Below are 17,975 nucleotides of genomic sequence, written 5' to 3'. Positions count from 1 at the left end.
TGCATTTTTCTTTTTTTCGTTTTAAAAGAAAACTTGGTAAAAAAAAAAAAAAAACTTTGATTGGATATTCCCAATGGAAAAGTATTTTTCTGTTCTGTTAAGTTCGGGGACGCGGATCGGATATCTAAGTTTAAAAACTGAAAATGCTTTATGTATAAGGAAGAAAAAATAAATAAAAAAAAAAAAAACAAAAAATAAGTCAACATCGGAATCGAAGAATATTCATTTCAGCGTTTCAGCTCACTCGTTCTTTGTTCGTTTTGTTTCGTTTATTTTTTTTTTTACTACTTTTTGTTGTTCGTTTTGCGCTTGCATTGCATCTCTTTATGTGCGAGTATTTTACGTTAGAATTCTTCATATTTTGTCTTATTTTCCTTGACATTTTTTTGTGTTTTTTTTACTTTTATTTATTTTTTTTTTGAAATTCTTCATTTCTAGTATTGTTGAGTTTTCTCATTTATTTTTAACAATTTTCCGTTTACTTGACTGTCTATTATTTTTTTTGTCTTCTTCTTCAACTTCTTTTGCTTCTTCTTCATCTGTTATACAACTGAATAGTAGATATATGCATACCATGTAGTAAAACTCGTCATTATTATATTAAAGGACCTTTACTATATGGTTGTACAATATATTTTAAGTAATTTAATTTTTTTTTTTATTTACTTTTTATATACATTAAGTACGTTTAGATTTAAAACTATACCCGTTTTAAAGAGCAAAAAAAAAAATTAATTTTTTTTTCTTAATAAAATGAAAAGAATTCGATCGTGAGGAAAATTTTTTCTCATATTTTCATGAAGAAAAATATTTTCTATTTTTTTTTTTTGTTATTTTTTTCATATTTTTATAATGCTGCTATATGGTATTTTTGTTATATAGGATAAATGTGATTAAAAGCATGGAGTTTTGATATCAAGGTTTTGTGGAGGTTGAAAAAATTTCTTTACTTCATCAACGCGCGCCTGTACACATAACTATAATGAATGTGTTATTCCCTTTAAATATAATATTTATTTGTTATGTGATGCCTTTGTGGAATACTTTTTATATTATGCCAATATTTTGTATATATATATATACATGTATAAATGAAATTTTAATAATTATTTGATAGTATTGGAATAGATGTACATGTGATATTCCAAGGTCTAATGCTAAGAGCAATATTATTATAGTAAATTTTTTTAACCGCCTCCTAAATATTAGCTTAGTCCAAACGCAATGTTCGCATTTGTTAACTTATGAGCTATTTACTTAAGGGTTAAAAAATGTGCTCTTTCGTAATCTTTTATTCGTTTTTCGTTTATTCTATTGGTTCTCTGAAGAAACCGATTTTGTACAATGTCGATATACTTTATTCGATATCCGTACCATTTTACCAAATCGTGTAGACTATGTAGACTTTTTTTTTTGTTATGTTTTATCTCTAAATTCAAAGTTATTTTTCTTGAATTCAAGTAAATGGCATATGGATCATAATAATAATAAAATGATGAGATCAAGTATATGAAGAATAATTTATAAAATATGAAAAGTTATATAAAATGTTTAATCTTAATTTTGTCTATAAAAGCGGTGGCCTATATGGTTAACTTAAAAGGTTACGTAATTTTTGCTATTTTTTTTTTTATATTAGATATTTTTTAAATTTATAGCACAAAAGAGTTTCCAAGATTTCCTGAGTAAAATATTTGTTTTTGGTTTTTATTATTGTTATTTTTGTAATAGAATACTGAGTTTTAAGTTCAACTCTCCTCCTATGTTAGTTTTTCTGTATAAGGTGTTCAATTTTTAAATTAAATTTAAATTGAATTTAAATGGAAGATGAAATAAAAATTGATCATTTAAATTAAAGATTTTAAGAGAATTTATTAATGAAAATTGTCTCAATTGCGTTTTAAAGGTATTTAAATTTTTGTTCCATTAACCGCTCCTGAATTTAATAAAATGTTTAATCAATTTCGTACATAAAATTTATTTGATATGTGGGCGCTAATTATTAAATTCTAATTAGTTGTTCTTGTTAATTAACAAGAACAACATCTATAAAATTTTGAGATCTTTTAAATAATCTTTTTTTTTTTTAGCACAACTGTACACCTTATAAAAAAAAAGTATTTTTCTCTTTTCTTTCTATATCATTTTGATATTGTACTCGTATAGTGTTGCGCTCTTTTATTTTTCTTATTCGATCATTATTGCGATTTAAAATTAATTTTAAAATGTTAACAGACAGCTTGTCTACAATGACAGCAAATAACAATGAATGTTGTCCTGAGATTTGTTTTAAAAAAATTTTTTTTTTATATATTTATATGTAATTTTATAATCTTGCGGGACTTGTATAAAAAGTAAATGCTAGGAAATGAGTAAAACGTTAAAATAGTATTGCACAAAAAAAAAAATTATGTGGAAATATTTTGAACAGGAATTTATTTCCTTAAAAATATTTGACATCATAGTCAAGAATTGGGATCTAAGTATATGCTATAACACAATTTGCCATATACTTAGGTACTTGTATTATATGTATATAAACTTTATCAATGGTCAAAAGGGATTTATATACTGTATTGTCCTCGAATATGAATTTTTTAATAGATTTTACTTTGAATTTTTATTTGATAAATTTTTTTTTTGTTCATTTATGGAGAATTTAATAAATTGAACAATTTTATTGACGTATTATTAATTTTTGTCTTGTCTATTGCATAAGAACATGTATACTAGCTTTTGGCAAATAAAATATTTTTAATTAGAATGTTTAGTAAAAATGATAGAAATTTTACAATAAATTTACAATCTTAAAATTATTATTTATTAGAGAAATTATTATAAAAATTTTAATTATAAATTTTCTTTAAAATTTTATATACTTAATTAATTTTAAACTTTAATTTTAGGATGATAGATCACCATGTTCATCGGGAAATGAAACAGATGATTCGTCAGATATGGATTCACCATGTCCAATTTCATCAAATATTAAAAATAGTTGTGGTATTGGTAGTAATAGCAGTGGTAATGCAATACCAAATGAAATTACATTACCAGATTCACCAATTATTATAAGTACTAATAACAGTAATAATAATAACAATAATAATAACAATAATAATAAAAATAATAATTCATCAACCATACATAATATAATAAGTAATCAACAACAAAAGCATTCATCATCACATGGTTCTGGTACTGGAGGACATCATCATCATCATCATAATCAACAACAACAATCATCACAAATTATAACATCAACTGGTGGTACAAGTTCAAGTTCACAACACAATCCACATCATGGTGGTAATTCAACAAATTCTAATAGTGGTGGAAGTGGAACAACAACAATTAGTGGTACATCAAATACATCAAATGTACAATTTTCTGGTATAAATAATGTTTTATATCCATCAACTTTGGCAAATATTCCTCAAGAAGTTCTATTAAGTTTAGTACAAGCTGGTCATTTACAATTGCATACTGATGAAGGTATTTTATTATATATATATATATATATATATAAGCTATAAATATTAATAATAATTACAAAATTTAGTGCCACATCGTCATGGCATTCGTCACAAAAGAAATAATTTCTAGCATATATAAGATGATAATGAGGTAGTACATTACTATATGAGCTACTTGTCCTACTTATTAAATTTAGGCTCGTATTTCAAAAAGTTTAATCACAAAATTTTTTATTAATAATTTTCAAATTTTTTTTCAAATAATAAATTGCCTCTATTAAGATTAAGAGTTCTCCAGATTTCTTAAAGAAAATTTTTAAAAATTTGCTTAGAAAATCTTTATTTCTTAAAGTTTATCCAGCAAATACAATGTGCGTATTGTACAGTGCCGCTGTCTTGAAACGCAATAGAGCAAATAAATTAACCTTTTTAAAATGGTATAACAAACACCTTATAAATTGATAAGTACCTTATCAATAGTAGATTCCACTTAATTTACTTTTATAAATTTTTTTCTAGCAAAGAAATCATATCTGAAAAGTTCTTATTACAGTAAAACCCGGTTAGCTGCTCCCATTTTAACAGAGTTTTTGCAATACTTACGCAAAGTTTCGTGGTCTCATTTCATTCCCCATTTACTTGCATATAAAAAAATTCTTTTTATAGTTACAAACCATCGCAGTAACAAAAACTTTTATTAACAAACTTAAAATGTATGTTGATAATATTTGCCACTAGCTGCAAGTATTTACATTTAAATGCCGCTCAATTTACGTTCAAATGCCGTTTTACACATTTTTTCAAATTCAGCCTCTTGATTTAGGTATTATAAGATCTTTTAAATCGTATTACCGCAAAATAATAATTAGAAAACAATTGATGGCTATCGAAAAAGGATTGACTTCAGGAGAGTTTACAAAATCTATTAATATACATATAGAATAAAAATTTGTATAAATACGTACATATTTCTGTGTTATTACAATTTTGTTTTATTTCATTTAGCAGTCCGTTTAAGGCATATTTAAGCGGGTTCAGTTAAGTTCATGAATTGTGCAGCTAAGAGAGAATTCTTTTAATTGCTTTTTTAACATAGCTACCTAATTTTTACGGCTTAAAATTGGCGAGTCAATTAACCGGGCTTTACTGTTCATTTTTCAAACATTTCTATTTAAATTTCATAATAATATGTTTTGTCTATAAGCTTGGTTAAACATAAACAAACCACTAATAAAATTGTTTTGGAAAAAAGTTTTTTTTTATAATTTAATTAAATTTTTTTCTTATGGAATTACTTAACCATAAATGAATCAAAATTTGTTCTTTTTGGAAGATTTAAATTATTTCCATTTTTGTTTCTATATAATACAAATTTATACACTATATACAAACATTGTTTTTTAAGTTAAAATAAATACATGGTATTATTTTGTCCGAACAGATGTACAATATTTTTGATCAAGTGGTTTTTAAAATAACATAAGAACAACTTCCATAACATGAAATACAATATTTATTATGTAAAAATTGAAAATTTCCTTGTTTAGGATGAAGTTACACAAAATTTATACACAAAAAAAATTATTTGTTTCTTTCCTTATCGTTTCCTTATTTAAAGTCTTTATGTACCATCTATGTATGTTTACTTATGTATATATGTGTTTAAATATTTGTATAAATAAATGAAAATTTATTCTAAAATAATAAACGTATAACTATATTATTTGTATATGAATAAGAAAATTTCATGAATGAATTGTCAAATTTAGGTGGAGAACAAGCAAAAGAAAAACTTACAAATATTGACACAAAACTCTTCTTTCCATAATGAGAAAGCTGGCCACTAACAATACATTCATTTTTGGAAAATTTCTATATGTCTTTAATTTTAAATAGTATATACAATATAATGCTCGCTCATAATAAATAATGTTAACAACTGCCTGATTAAGTGTATGTATAATTGAAATGGAATTTATTTTTGTATGGTTATGGAGATTTCAAATTAAAATTAATTGTAAATACAATGCTTATTATGACAGTTTATTATATTGAGATGATATAGCACCTATTCGAAAACGGTGAGATCAAATAAATCGGAAACATTATCAAAATTTTAGGTCATTATGGTGTGTAGATGAGCAAGAGAACTATCTTATACAGGATGTTATTATAAAAATTTGTCTTAAATGAAATGTAAGCAACATGTTGGCAAATAACCCACTTCTTTTTCCATTTTTTATCACAGCTATAAAAATTTAGTTCTGTATAATTAAAAAATTAATTTATTTGATCAATATGGTTCAGTTTGCTTCTGGTATCTTGTCAACCATTTCTGCAAACAAATAGTTTCCAGATAAAATCCACAATAGTTTCAATAATTAATCAATTTGATAACAAACGTAATAATTCAAGCAACTATACATATACGCAATTAAATTATCACTAAAATATCTCAGGTTTGTTCAAATTTATGTTAATGATACCGAAAAGGGCAGCGACATCTGTCGAAAAAAAATTGCATTTACAATATATAAATGGCTAAAACATGAGTGATAGCAATCCGTTCAGTAAAATTATTAAGTTTTTAACAGTTACATACGAACTTCGACAACATGCTGAATATTTTGAGCTAAAATCGCTAATAAACTAAATTCTCTTCTTTAATAACATTATAATTTTAATATAAGAGAATATTATAAGTTCTGAATAACCGTAACTATAAATCAATTAACCGGTATATTATTTTTCAAGTATACAGCGAAACTGATTTACTTTTCCTTTTTATTTCATATTCACCATTTTTAAACTAAAATTAATAACCAATTTTGTTAAAATTATACTTACATTTTGTGTAAAAAACAAGAACAAATTATCAATAAGTAAAATTAAAATAAGCAAATTAAGTGTATGCGGAAACTTACCAAACTAACAAGTTTCTTTTTTAAGTGAAATTTAAATTTTGCATAAATACAAAACGAACACAACTCTTACTACACTTACAAATATTACGGGCTACTATAATAGAATACTGAAAAATAAAAATTAACACAGAGAAAAAAATTTAGTCTGTCCCGCATTTTATAAATCCAGTCTAGTTCAGCCAGCCAGAGAGAATGCGATAATGATGAAAGTTTCCAGAATCGGAAATAACTTAAATTTTTCTTATTTAATGTTTATCAAAATATATGTATATGTATATTCATATGCGTCTATAAGAATTTATGGCATGAACGCATTTATGACTAAATTGTATATTGTTTTAATAAAAATCAATTTTTGGGTTCCACCATTTTTAGTTGTTGTGTTACAAATTTCCATTTCAATTCAATATTGTTTTTTGTTATTGTTGCTCTCTTAAAATGTTGAATTGAAACATTTTTTTTTCCTCAGTCTTATTATAATATTTTTGTGTTTATTTTGTTGTATGTTTATATGGAATTTCAATAAAACTTTTTTTGGGGTTTTCAATTAAAATAAAAAAGTACAAAAAAAAAATACAACAAACACAGAGAAAAAAAAAATCGAAACCTCTTTAAAAGGGCATATAAATTCTCGTGTACATCGTAAGTTGCTTTATTTTTTCATACCACATTTGTAACTTCTATATTTTAATGTTGTGCCTTATTTCTGTTTTTTTTTTTTTTGTTTTTTAAGGAAACAGAACTAATTTGGAGTACATACATATATGATATGATTGGATTGGATTATTGGAGACTTTCGTTTTAGTTTTTTTTTTTGTTTTGTTACTTTTTTAGACCGTCTTCCATACATTTTAGGATGAATTCAGTTTTCATATTTGTTTCTCATTAAGCCTTTTTAAAAATTTTGTTTTGGTTTATAGAGAGACTTTTTATGGAAAATATAGTGTAAAGGACGGTAGTTGAACTCTGACAATGAAATATTTAAATTATATCAGAGTCATTGTTTTGGGATAAAAGTAACAAAAATTTACTATAAAAAAAAAAAAATGAAATTATAAAATATGGTAACAGCAACAATTACAAAAAAAGAAAATTATGACAATCAGATTGCGATTAATAGCGGCGGCGCTATATTAAGATTTCAAAAAAAAAAAAAAAAAAAACAATAATAATTTTGTGTATACTTTTTAAATAAACTATTTGTAACAATTGAAATCCAAAATATATGGATGTAAATTAATTTAAATATTATTTGAGATATTATTTCTATATTTAATTTAAATTTAAATTAGAAATATTAAAAATAAAATATGTGATTAGCTATATTTAATATTTTATTCACATTAACCTTATATGTTTTCATATAACGGTATAATTCAGTCACATAACGGTATAATTAGTGAAAATTATATAGAAAATTTTATTACTTAATAATTATATATATATATATATATATATAGATTTAAAAATTTATTGAACTTAAATATGGTTGAACATTTAAAAAAAAGTCGGAATAAATATAGGAACTATAGTCTGATTGTATTTAGAATTGTGTATATGAAAAGTGTAGTATGGGAAAACAATACCGAGAGAGTATGAATTATTGTGATACTGTGATCCACTAAACTTTAAAAAAACAAAATGGCCGTTTAAAACTATTGTTGTTTAAAATCCATTTTTTTCAAATTTTTGATGTTGTTTTTCTTCTAGATCCCAGGTTGTGGCAGCCTGAAATTTTAGTAGCTTTTACGTACTAATAAACAGTTTATTTCGTTAGAAGAAAGTTTTTTTCCATTTCCACCCCGTCTCAAGTTATCGCCTCTTGAAATTTGTAAAGTTTGAATTTTTTACGCCTTATATTTCCGAAACCGCAAGCTTTTTTACATTTCTATAAACGCAAAAAGCTAACGGTAAATTCCATGACATCAAAAAATATAATTATTTTTCTTAAATCACGCAATTAACCCATAAAATCGACCATTATGTTAACCCTTCTTTAAATTAAATTTTTGCTTTATTTCAAACATGCATAAATCGTTCATCCTAAATATATGCAATTCTAGAAATAGTTTCGTATATGAATGACAATAATTTTAATAGTGTGCATAGACTGTATTTAAAAACAGTATTTTCAATTGTTGAAGGGAAAAGTGCTACAATACAAACCATTGGTTTGACCGAATTTTATTATATTTACTGCGACTCTTAACGCTCTAAAAGTATGCAATATATATATTATTAATAAATTCTTTTGTGGGGTTATTAAATTTTAACATTTAGGAGATTTCCTTTAGAAGAACTATAATTACTTTTGAATTTATTTGAAAACTAATAAGATTTTGATGTTTATTATACAAAAAGCATAAAATGAAAGATTTATTTTTTAAATAATTATAAAAAATATAAAAACATAAATTTTTTAATTAGTTACACTTAATTTTTTGTGCTGGAAATTTTCTTTTTTATTACGGTAAAAATCATATAATTTAAAATTTATCCCATTAAATAAATTTTTCATCTGAGATTATTATATAAAAAAAAAATAATATAAAATATGAAGTACTAAAAAAAAAACTATTATAAAAATATTAAAATATGAAAGTAAAAAAAAAAAAATTAAATAACAAAATACAGTTAAAGTTAATGACGAAATTAAATTGAAATTGTTAAAAAATAAATTCAATTATCTTAATTGTTTAATTAAGTTTAATTTCTTAATTAAGTGAAATTGAATATTAAGGAAAAATGGAGGTCCTTTTTATATGTTTCCAAAAATAATTTTTGTTTTCCGTTTTGTTTGTACTTTTTTTTTGCTTTTACTTATAATAATGCTTAATTAGAAATTATTTAAATAATCTCAGAGGGAAGAAAATTTAAAGGTCTGAGGGAAGAAAATTTAAAGGTGTGATTAATTGCAATTTGGAATGCATTTTCTGGCTAAAATATAAGAGATAGGAGGTTTTAAAGGGAATTTTTGAAAACTTCATTGAAAAGCATTAACAGTATATGATTTTGATAAATTGAACCTTCTTTTTCTCTTAAACTAAAGAATTTCGTTCAATGTAACAAAAAAAAAATTTAATGAATATTTTTTCCATATTTAATGAGCACATTATTTATCAAACGAATTTTTAATCCCGCTGTATAAATTTCGTAATAAAATTTTTAAAATAAAAATACCAAAATAATAAACTTTATTTTTAAAATATTTCGAATTAAATATGAATCCAATTTTTAATAATATTGTTGATAATCAAGCATTACAAAATACAAAAATATTTTCCCATTTACAATATTTAAATTTTCATTTAAATTCAATATTAAAATTTTTAAAATATTTAATTTTAATTATTTTCTTTTATATTAAACAGATGGTAGCGGTCATCAAATAATATCAATTCCATTAACAATGACATCAAATAATTCTGGTAGCAGTAATTTAAGTGGTAATAATGGAAATAATGGTAATTCTAGTCGCAATACCACAAATACCGTTACTAATAACAATAATAATCAATTTGGTTTACTTACATCAACATCTTCATCATCGGTATCAACATCAACATCATCAACAGCAAATATTATTGGTATTAGTAGTGATAATACCTTAATACCATCAAATTCAACTGTTGGGCATATTGTTTCAATAAACAATAATAATAATAATTCAAATAATTCAAATAATATTGGTGGCGGTATAAATAAAATTCATGTTAAGGATTTATCCAATAAAATAGGAAATTCATCATCAAATAACGCATTTGAAATTTCTACAGCAGTTTTAGTATCGGGTGGTAAAAATGGTAGAGAATCACCATCATCAGCGCCACCACCTCCGATTCGAATAAAAAAAGAAATTGAATGAAAAGAAAAATGGAAACAAAAAAAAAAAAAAATTAATTACTGAAAATTGTTCTTATTTTTTTTTTTTTGTTTTTCTTTATTATTATTAATTTTTAAATAAATTATAATATGCAAAAATAATCATATTTACACATACATACACAGATATGTATGTATGTATATACGTTATGTGTATAATTTAATAATGGTTATATGCAATAGGATAATAAAATAACTGGTATGAAATTAAATGGAAAAAATAAATTTATTATAAAAAGGAAAATAAACAAAAAAAAAAAAACAAAAACGAAAGAAGAGAAAAATGTCAAATAAAATTTTCCAGTACGAAACAGAAAAACAAAACAATTATTTTGACAGTTTAATACTAAATGTCAATTTTTCTTTGACTTTTTGTTTTTGTGTCTATTTGTTTTTGGTTATTTTTTTTTGTGATTTCAATTTGTCAACATTGCATTGCTGCTCGATTTACTTAATGTTAATAAACTTTACATGTCAATTATGTTAATTAAAAAAAATACATTTATATTGAATAAGTGAAAAAAAAAATGAAACATTGCAAAATAAAATGTGTTCATAAAAGGATTTTCGTAAATTGCTTTTAACACTTTTCAACATAAATTTTATTTTAATTTATAACTGCGATAGCATGCACTCGTACAAAAGAGTACATATATGAAGCTATAGTTGTGTAATATACTTACATATTCGAAGAGTAACATTATAACTTAAGAATTTAAATTAAAAGTTAATTAAAAAAATAAATTCGAAAATTTTTTTTTTTATTATAGTAAAGGATTTAAATATATTGTGAGTAATTTTGGCATTAACAGTTGAAAAGAATTCACAAAAATCAACAATAAGAATGTCAACATTGAAATTAATTGAATAAAATGTCAATTTTGATAGTAAAATTTTCCTTCAATATTGTTTTTTCTCTTTAAAAACGGATAAATTAATGTATACAAAAATTTCGAGAATAGATAATATTACTCTCGTTTTGATTTTAAGAGAAAATTACAAAATAAACATTAAAATTCTGTAAGTAATTAATAGTATACTCGTTTATTTGTTTAACATAGTTGCCCTGAATATTATTTGCAATATTTTGTTTAATAAGTTTCCTAAAATAATAATTAAAAACATTATTTTTGAAAAAGCAGTTTGTTGTTTTATCATGAAATTGGTATTTTTGGATTATACGAATCTTTTAATATGGGTATATAATTACCACTATACTGCTTCTACTCAAAATTTTCTTGATTTTCTTAATTGCTCACAAAGTTTTAGATTACGTGTATCGCATTAAATTTTCAAACACACTTCTTATAGACAAACACACTATTTTGTTGTAAAGTTTTGGAATAAAATGCAATTTTGATTTATTATTAAAATTGTTGAAAATTTTCATTTTTACGTACTACAATATTTATTAAACAAAGAAAAGGTTTTCGGAAAAGATGCATAACAAAAAGTCAAAGAGAACATATTATTATTAATGTACGTTTTTTATTTTTAATATAAAAATATTAAATTAATTAATCAATATCAATTAAAATTTAAATAAAAAATTATAAGGAAAAAAAAAATACAATAAAATTTAATTAACAAAAAAAAATAATAATTATATTTAAAAAGTTAATTGAATAATTATAAAAAAATTTAGAATTAAAATTTAAAAAGCAAAAAAGAACATTAAAATATTTTATTTTATTTACATAATATTATTAAATAAAAAAAATTTTGAACACTCTTCAAAACAATTCAAATATAATTTTATGACCTTCCAAGCTGAAAACAATTTAATTTATAAAATTATAAGTTATTTTTTCATTTTTTATTTAATATATTTTAATTTAATAGTATATATATTTGGAACTGCCAAAATATTATTCAATAATTTTATAATTTCATTATAAGCAACCATTTATAAATTCTTTAATTCCTAAATTTATAGAATTTTTAAATAATTTGGTGTTTAATTTTGTAATTATTTTTATTTTTTTTTCATATTCATTGTATGTTTGTTTTGTGCGTTTTTTTATCATTATATTTCCATATATTTTAATTTTTTTATTTTTTTTTTTAAATTTAATTAATATTATCATTTATAATTAGTTATAAATTAAATTTTTTAATTTTTTTTTTCTTCTAGTCATAATCACCTAATTTTTTTTACATAATAATTTTATGTTTTTGCTATTATAATAACTGAATAGGGTGATTCACCAACAGGTTAGGAGCAATATACCATTTTCGTGTGGAACATAGTGTTAAATCGGAACCGTTTCCCAGCTATAGGGATTTTAAGAAAATTTGGCAAAAATTTTAATGTACTTAAGTTTCTTGGCCTATAATTTTTGTTACAAAAAAGATAGAAGTTTCAAAAAAATAAGTTTTGAAAGTGCTTTAAGAGGGCTTTAAATAAAGAACAGTCAGTTATTTGGTTTTACATGTTTTTTCAGAAATACGAATCAGCATTCGAGATTTAGGAAAATTACAATTTTCCTCATCTTTTTTTTTTTTTTTTTAACTTTTTTTGTCTTGACAATTTTTCATGAATTTTTTTGAAACTTCCAAAATTCTTTTTACAGAATTATTGCTATTGTCAAACTGTTTAAGCTTTAATTTAAATCGTTAATTACGGTACAGGAGATATGGCAAAAAAATCATTTTTATATCCGGTTTTTAAAGACCTTAAAAATATGTGTAAACTCTAAACATTATGACTATTATCGTTTTCGGAACGGCATAATTTAAGTATGTTAAAATTTTACAAAATTTTCTTAAAATCCCTTTAGCTCGAAAATGGTTCCGATTTAACATTATATGCTCCGAATAAAAATTTTACTCATTTTCAACCCTCTACCCGATAGTATATCACTCTTAACTTATTGGTAAATCACCCTGTATTATGTTATTTCAAATTAAATATGGCACAAAAAAAATTTTCAACAGCCTTATTATTATAATAAATACTATATAAATTATATTATAAATTATTGGTACATAATTAAAAAAAAAAAATAATAATAAAAAAAAATATTAATTAAAATTATTAATATATCCAGTTAATAAAATGCAGTAATGCCTTTAAAAAAAAATTCGGCAGAGAACTGCATAAAGAAAGAGAGTGCGAAAGAAAATATTTAGTCATTATGTATAGAGAAATGAGATTAATGATTTATAATTGTGCTATTAATCTCACCAGTTATGCAATAATATGACATTTTATAATTAGAAATTTTTAATTTTTTGTTTTTTTTTGTGATATTTGGCAATACCGAAGAAATTTTTCGCTTCAAATCTGATTTGATAAGAAAAACAAAATATTCTAATTTTCCATAAAAATATTTTTTTTTTTTTTTTAAACGATTGCTCGGAAATGCCTGGAATATAAAGTACATCAAATTCTTTTGTAAATTCAACTAAAACTTTAATATTTAAAAAAAATATTTGAAGGAATATAAATTATAAATATTTCATTAAACGACATCTATATGTTGTTTATTTTACGATAATTTTCATTACAATATCAAAGTCAATACTTTAATCTATTCCATTTCTTTTCTATCATAATGGATAGGAAAGAATGGATTTGGCAAAAATTCTTCCTATTTAACTTTTATTTTTGTAGCCCGCCCCTATATTCAAAATAAAAATATTAAAATTCAACCTATTGTTGTCCATATTTTACAATCGTATATAAAATAATTATAATTCAAAAATGAAATTAGTAATGGTCGTAATGTTAACAAAAATAATCGAAGTTAACCATTTATTTATAGAATTATGTATAATAAATTAAATATTATCATTAATAAAAATTTTCTTATATTCTAATCTATTACATTCAATAAATTTTAAGGAAATGCATAATATGAATTTTCAGAAACATTTTTAAGATAACTGGATATTTTAGAACGCACACTATATAATTTCTAGCAATACCTTAATTTTCAATAATTAAAATTTTCTGCTTATAAATATTATAAACATGAATTCAAATTTAATGTTATTGCGATTATTAAAATTGAAAATATTTAATTAAATTTTCATGGAAGAAACGTTTCTTGAGTCATAATTCTATAATGGTATAAAAATTTTAATCAGAATTTGGAATATTTCACTTATATACTTTTAAAATATTTTTTGTCACTTATAAAATAGTCTGATAATCATATAAAAATTCTAATTCATTTAATAATATAAGTAAAAAAAAAAAACAAGAAATTAATCAAATATTAAATAAAAAAACCCATCGCAAAAACCTTAATTATCGCGAAAAATATTCACATACTTACATAGCTATAATTCAAGAATTCATCAATTTGTATTTAATTGAAATTAAAAAAAAAAATAAAAAAAAAATTTTTTTTTTTTGTAATTAATTAATGAAGTACATTTAAAATAAATTAATAAAGTTTATATTTTTCAAAAATTATTAAAAATCACTTTTATTTATTTTAATTTTAGAAATTATAAAACAAATATAAAATGATGGTCCTATATAAAAAATTTGGTATTTGATCAATGATGTACAAGGACAATGGTTCAAATATAAGGTACTGGACCTTCAACTGAAGGCCATCGTAATTTCCCGAAGCGTTATTCTCCGGTCATAGTGAAGGCTTAGCATTCTTTCTGAAAAGGAAAAACTTAGCATGCCTCTAAATATCGGCTGACTTCTGCTACGCAACGCAGCAGTAAGCGAACCATTCTCAGATGAGTAAATAGAACAACATGTGATGTGGCAAGAAAGTTGTGACCAAAGCTAAACTTGCATCAAACAAGACATGTTATATCTCTTCAACGAGATATGTCGGTACCGCAATGGGGGTTCTAACGAGAAACTGTCTGATTGGTAAACGTGCCAGTAAGATAGAACGCCACGCAAACGACCTTTATAAATAATGCTGAAATGAAGGGAAAGAAGAAGCGGTGACCCACTTAAACTGGCTCATTTCCGGCTTTGACAAACTTCATTTAGAGGTTTTTTGGGGCACACTTCTTTCAGCGGACTACGCATAAAACGAATGAAAGTGCTAGCGACCTTACCTAGTTTCTTAGGTTAGTTCTAAATTGAGGAGGCGGAGTGTATATTCAACTAAAATATTATTAAAGGGGTAAGGTCTTGATTAGAATGATTTATAAATCTCAACGCTCCAAAAACGTAACTCCAAGAATTATGTTTAATTTTCTCCATACACGCATTACAAACATATATTGATGTTTCAAAGACTACATTTTTGTAATAGTTTTATATAATTTCTCGTGGTTCAGCTGTTCTTTTTAATAAATAAAAAAAATATTTTTTTTTTTTTTAAATAAAAGACCACTAGAAAATCTTTTTGTTTTTTAAATTTAAATTATAAAATTTATAATTAAATACACCGCAAATTATACACAAATATATTTACATAAGTGATTATAATTACAATTTTACAAAAGTAGAGAAAAATCTAAAATTATGAATTTACATTATATATATATATAATATTATGTAAGTATATCTGCTTACATTTTGGTTATATTTAAAACAAACAGAGCAGCTTACGGAAATTTTTTTTTTCGTTTTAATTACTTTTTTATTGCCTTTAGTATATACGTTTGTATTTTTGGTTCTATGGATATTTTTAATTTAATTTTTAATAAAATTTTCAAAGTAAAAAAAAGAACCCAACTGTAGATTAAATATAAAAAAAAAAACACTACAAAAAACAAACTACAATATTAAATTTATTTTATAAAAAAAATGGGTAATTAAAAGAAAACATAAGTAATAATTTAATGAAATTATTTTTGGGTACAGTGGAATGAAGTAAATAATAAATTTATGAGGATGTATTCATAAAAAAAAGATGTGAAGAAATGTTAATGGAAAGGACGGGCGGGCATTTTAAATTTGATAATTTTCATGTTAACAGGAAAAAGGAGCCGATAATATTTTGTAATTTAGTTTCATACCTGCATAATGTGCCTACACACACATGCTGCTCCCTGTATTAATATAAACGAAAATTTGTTGGAAATAAATAGTCTTAAGATAATAATATAGTGTTATTGAAAATTTTATAAGATAGGATATTTGAATTACTTTATAAAAATCTATATTTTGCTAATATCTTCCTTATGTACTAGTCAGGTTTAACTGGTGTAGAAGAAGAGTGACTTAACAGAGATTTCAAAGATGCTCAATTTGCACCTTTGGGTAGCCGTGTGGAACTTCTAATCTTCTACAGCTTTCCAAATGCTTTTCCAATTCTCTTCAATATATTTGAGCATTATCTATGTCCCATTATACTGACTTGATTTCACATATGTGTGTGTAGGTAGCTGTGCAGGATTTTATTGAAATGACTATACGGTTTCCAACAATGCTCTGAAATTAAAGGAAATTTATTTTAATTTGTATTTTAATAATTTCTTTATTATTCGTTTAGAAAAAAATTGAATATAATTTATATATGTATTATATATACATTATATATAATATGTAAAATTATATTAAATTTACATAAACTATAAAAAAATAATATTTTCAAATAGGTAATATGCATAATTAAATTAATAATAACACATAATTTTACACAAATAACATTGAAATTTTTTGATTACTTGAATACATTTTTCGTTCAATGAGCCCTAAAGTCAAAATAATAATTGTGTTCTACAACATTTATGTTTTATATAAATATTACACGGATAGTTTATTTCATAATACATTTAACATTCTAAACATACCTATTTGTACCTATATATAGTGTGTACATAAATTTTGTGTCTACTTAAATAAGTGAATACACTTAAAAATTTTCAACATTTTTTTTTCTCAATATTCTATAATAACATTATTTTTTTTGAAGAGTTCTCATATAATATTCAATTTATATTAAAACTAAAAATGATGAAGTGAATGAACGAACAGCAGGGAGGAAATCAAATAGGTGGTAAGTTAAAAAAGTGAATAACATAATATTGTAAAGTTTGTAAGGTAGCAATTTTCCCTTCAACAAGTGAAAATACTGTAATTAAAAACAAATTATAGGTAAGTACTGCATTATTAAAATTATTTTCATTGCCAAAATATTTCAAAAATTGCATAAATTTAGGATGATAAAAAAAAAAAAAACCAATTAAAAGAATCGTTAACATAATGGTAAAATTAAAATGGGTAATCACGTGAGTTAAGAAAAAAATATTTATATTTTTTGATATCATGGCAGAATCGTTAACTTTTTGCATTTATTGAAATTTGGAAAAGCTTGCAGTCTCGAAAATATTAGATCCCAAGCTAGAGGAGGTTGAGAGAAAAAAATTTTCTTCTAGCAATGTGAATTATTTTCTTATACATATATAAAAACTGTTAAATTTTAGAATCCTACAATTAATTAACAAGGAGAAAAATTAACAAAGTATCAAAAATTAAAAAAAGAGCGGATTTTGGATAACGGTTAGTTTTTGCCTTTGTAAAAATTTGCAAAATATTTGTGATTTTTTTACAATAAATAGTCAAAAAATTTTAAAGTTTTTCAGGGGCTATAAATTTTAGAGGGGAGGAGATTAATAAAAATTTTCTTCTACGGAAACAAGTTTTTAGTAAAAATCTATGTGTTATATGAAATTTAAGCTTTCCAATTTCATGGAAATTTTATAAACATATCCACTGACCGACGGACTGAGTGTTACTAATAAGCCCTTTTCGTCAAAAATT

General features: G+C 23.2%; 1 protein-coding gene across 1 annotated transcript; it reads left to right on the top strand.

Annotated features, from left to right (window-relative positions):
- The first annotated feature begins 2,912 nt into the window (after positions 1–2,912).
- Positions 2,913–10,721, top strand: LOC129614214 (myosin-G heavy chain-like). The gene is made up of 2 exons (XM_055528663.1): positions 2,913–3,495; positions 9,772–10,721. The coding sequence occupies exons 1-2, from the start codon at positions 2,958–2,960 to the stop codon at positions 10,263–10,265; spliced, it is 1,032 nt and encodes a 343-aa protein (XP_055384638.1). The 5' UTR covers positions 2,913–2,957; the 3' UTR covers positions 10,266–10,721.
- Positions 10,722–17,975: the final 7,254 nt, after the last annotated feature.

This window comes from Condylostylus longicornis, unplaced genomic scaffold (genome assembly GCF_029603195.1).
Source record: "Condylostylus longicornis isolate FDR11 unplaced genomic scaffold, ASM2960319v2 ptg000106l, whole genome shotgun sequence".
In the NCBI taxonomy this organism is placed as follows: Eukaryota; Metazoa; Arthropoda; class Insecta; order Diptera; family Dolichopodidae; genus Condylostylus; species Condylostylus longicornis.
Note: the sequence above shows the minus strand (reverse complement) of the source record. Positions and strands in the feature narration are given on the sequence as shown.